The sequence below is a fragment of the Salarias fasciatus genome, unplaced genomic scaffold, assembly GCF_902148845.1.
Source record: "Salarias fasciatus unplaced genomic scaffold, fSalaFa1.1, whole genome shotgun sequence".
NCBI classification, from domain to species: domain Eukaryota; kingdom Metazoa; phylum Chordata; class Actinopteri; order Blenniiformes; family Blenniidae; genus Salarias; species Salarias fasciatus.
The window spans coordinates 7,501-10,000 of record NW_021941312.1 but is presented as its reverse complement, the minus strand read 5'-3'; the positions used below and the strand labels follow the sequence as shown (position 1 = coordinate 10,000).

The following is a 2,500-nucleotide window of genomic DNA, read 5'->3' as shown; positions in this document are numbered from 1 at the left end:
AACTGGGCGTAATGGAGTAACTGGGCGTAATGGAGTAACGGGGCGTAATGGAGTAACTGGGTGTAATGGAGTAACTGGGCGTAATGGAGTAACTGGCCGTAATGGAGTAACTGGGCGTAATGGAGTAACTGGGTGTAATGGAGTAACGTTGCGTAATGGAGTAACGGGGCGTAATGGAGTAACGGGGTGTAATGGAGTAACTGGGTGTAATGGAGTAACTGGGCGTAATGGAGTAACGGGGCGTAATGGAGTAACTGGGTGTAATGGAGTAACGGGATGTAATGGAGTAACGGGATGTAATGGAGTAACTGGGTGTAATGGAGTAACTGGGCGTAATGGAGTAACGGGGCGTAATGGAGTAACGGGGTGTAATGGAGTAACTGGGTGTAATGGAGTAACGGGGCGTAATGGAGTAACTGGGTGTAATGGAGTAACGGGGTGTAATGGAGTACCGGGGTGTAATGGAGTAACTGGGTGTAATGGAGTAACTGGGCGTAATGGAGTAACGGGGTGTAATGGAGTAACGGGGTGTAATGGAGTAACTGTGTGTAATGGAGTAACGGGGCGTAATGAAGTAACTGGGTGTAATGGAGTAACTGGGTGTAATGGAGTAACTGGGCGTAATGGAGTAACGGGGCGTAATGGAGTAACTGGGTGTAATGGAGTAACTGGGTGTAATGGAGTAACGGGGCGTAATGGAGTAACGGGGTGTAATGGAGTAACTGGGTGTAATGGAGTAACTGGGCGTAATGGAGTAACTGGGTGTAATGGAGTAACTGGGCGTAATGGAGTAACTGGCCGTAATGGAGTAACTGGCCGTAATGGAGTAACTGGGCGTAATGGAGTAACTGGGTGTAATGGAGTAACGGGGCGTAATGGAGTAACGGGGCGTAATGGAGTAACTGGGTGTAATGGAGTAACTGGGCGTAATGGAGTAACTGGCCGTAATGGAGTAACTGGGCGTAATGGAGTAACTGGGTGTAATGGAGTAACTGGGTGTAATGGAGTAACTGGGTGTAATGGAGTAACAGGGCGTAATGGAGTAACGGGGTGTAATGGAGTAACTGGGTGTAATGGAGTAACTGGGCGTAATGGAGTAACGGGGCGTAGTGGAGTAACGGGGTGTAATGGAGTAACGGGGTGTAATGGAGTAACTGTGTGTAATGGAGTAACGGGGCGTAATGAAGTAACTGGGTGTAATGGAGTAACTGGGCGTAATGGAGTAACGGGGCGTAATGGAGTAACTGGGTGTAATGGAGTAACTGGGTGTAATGGAGTAACGGGGCGTAATGGAGTAACGGGGTGTAATGGAGTAACTGGGTGTAATGGAGTAACTGGGCGTAATGGAGTAACTGGGTGTAATGGAGTAACTGGGCGTAATGGAGTAACTGGCCGTAATGGAGTAACTGGGCGTAATGGAGTAACTGGGCGTAATGGAGTAACGGGGCGTAATGGAGTAACGGGGCGTAATGGAGTAACTGGGTGTAATGGAGTAACTGGGCGTAATGGAGTAACTGGCCGTAATGGAGTAACTGGGCGTAATGGAGTAACTGGCCGTAATGGAGTAACTGGGTGTAATGGAGTAACTGGGTGTAATGGAGTAACTGGGTGTAATGGAGTAACAGGGCGTAATGGAGTAACGGGGTGTAATGGAGTAACTGGGCGTAATGGAGTAACGGGGCGTAATGGAGTAACTGGGTGTAATGGAGTAACGGGATGTAATGGAGTAACGGGATGTAATGGAGTAACTGGGTGTAATGGAGTAACTGGGTGTAATGGAGTAACGGGGTGTAATGGAGTAACTGGGTGTAATGGAGTAACTGGGCGTAATGGAGTAACGGGGTGTAATGGAGTAACGGGGTGTAATGGAGTAATGGGGTGTAATGGAGTAACTGTGTGTAATGGAGTAACGGGGCGTAATGGAGTAACTGGGTGTAATGGAGTAACTGGGCGTAATGGAGTAACGGGGCGTAATGGAGTAACTGGGTGTAATGGAGTAACTGGGTGTAATGGAGTAACGGGGCGTAATGGAGTAACGGGGTGTAATGGAGTAACTGGGTGTAATGGAGTAACTGGGTGTAATGGAGTAACTGGGTGTAATGGAGTAACGGGGCGTAATGGAGTAACGGGGTGTAATGGAGTAACTGGGTGTAATGGAGTAACTGGGTGTAATGGAGTAACGGGGCGTAATGGAGTAACTGGGCGTAATGGAGTAACTGGGTGTAATGGAGTAACTGGGTGTAATGGAGTAACTGGGTGTAATGGAGTAACGGGGCGTAATGGAGTAACGGGGCGTAATGGAGTAACTGGGTGTAATGGAGTAACGGGGCGGACCTTGATGCTGTCGGCGAACTCCTCCAGGGCTCTGGCTCCGATGGTCTCCATGGCGGTGATGAGGGTGGGCAGCTTGTTCTTGGTGCTCGCCGCCGTCCCCTGGAAGAAGGGTCGGGTCAGTGAAAGGTCAAAGGTCAGTGATAGGCTGAAGGTCAGCGCGGCGCAG

General features: G+C 49.6%; 1 protein-coding gene across 1 annotated transcript in view; it reads right to left on the bottom strand.

Annotated features, from left to right (window-relative positions):
• exoc7 (exocyst complex component 7) overlaps window positions 1-2,500 on the bottom strand; it is a gene marked incomplete at its 5' end in the record, with an annotated part of 15,857 nt that overhangs the window by 6,323 nt on the left and 7,034 nt on the right. The window contains one exon of the mRNA XM_030087013.1: window positions 2,335-2,433. Coding sequence (XP_029942873.1) covers window positions 2,335-2,433 — 99 coding nt within the window. The remainder of the gene's footprint in view (window positions 1-2,334; window positions 2,434-2,500) is intronic.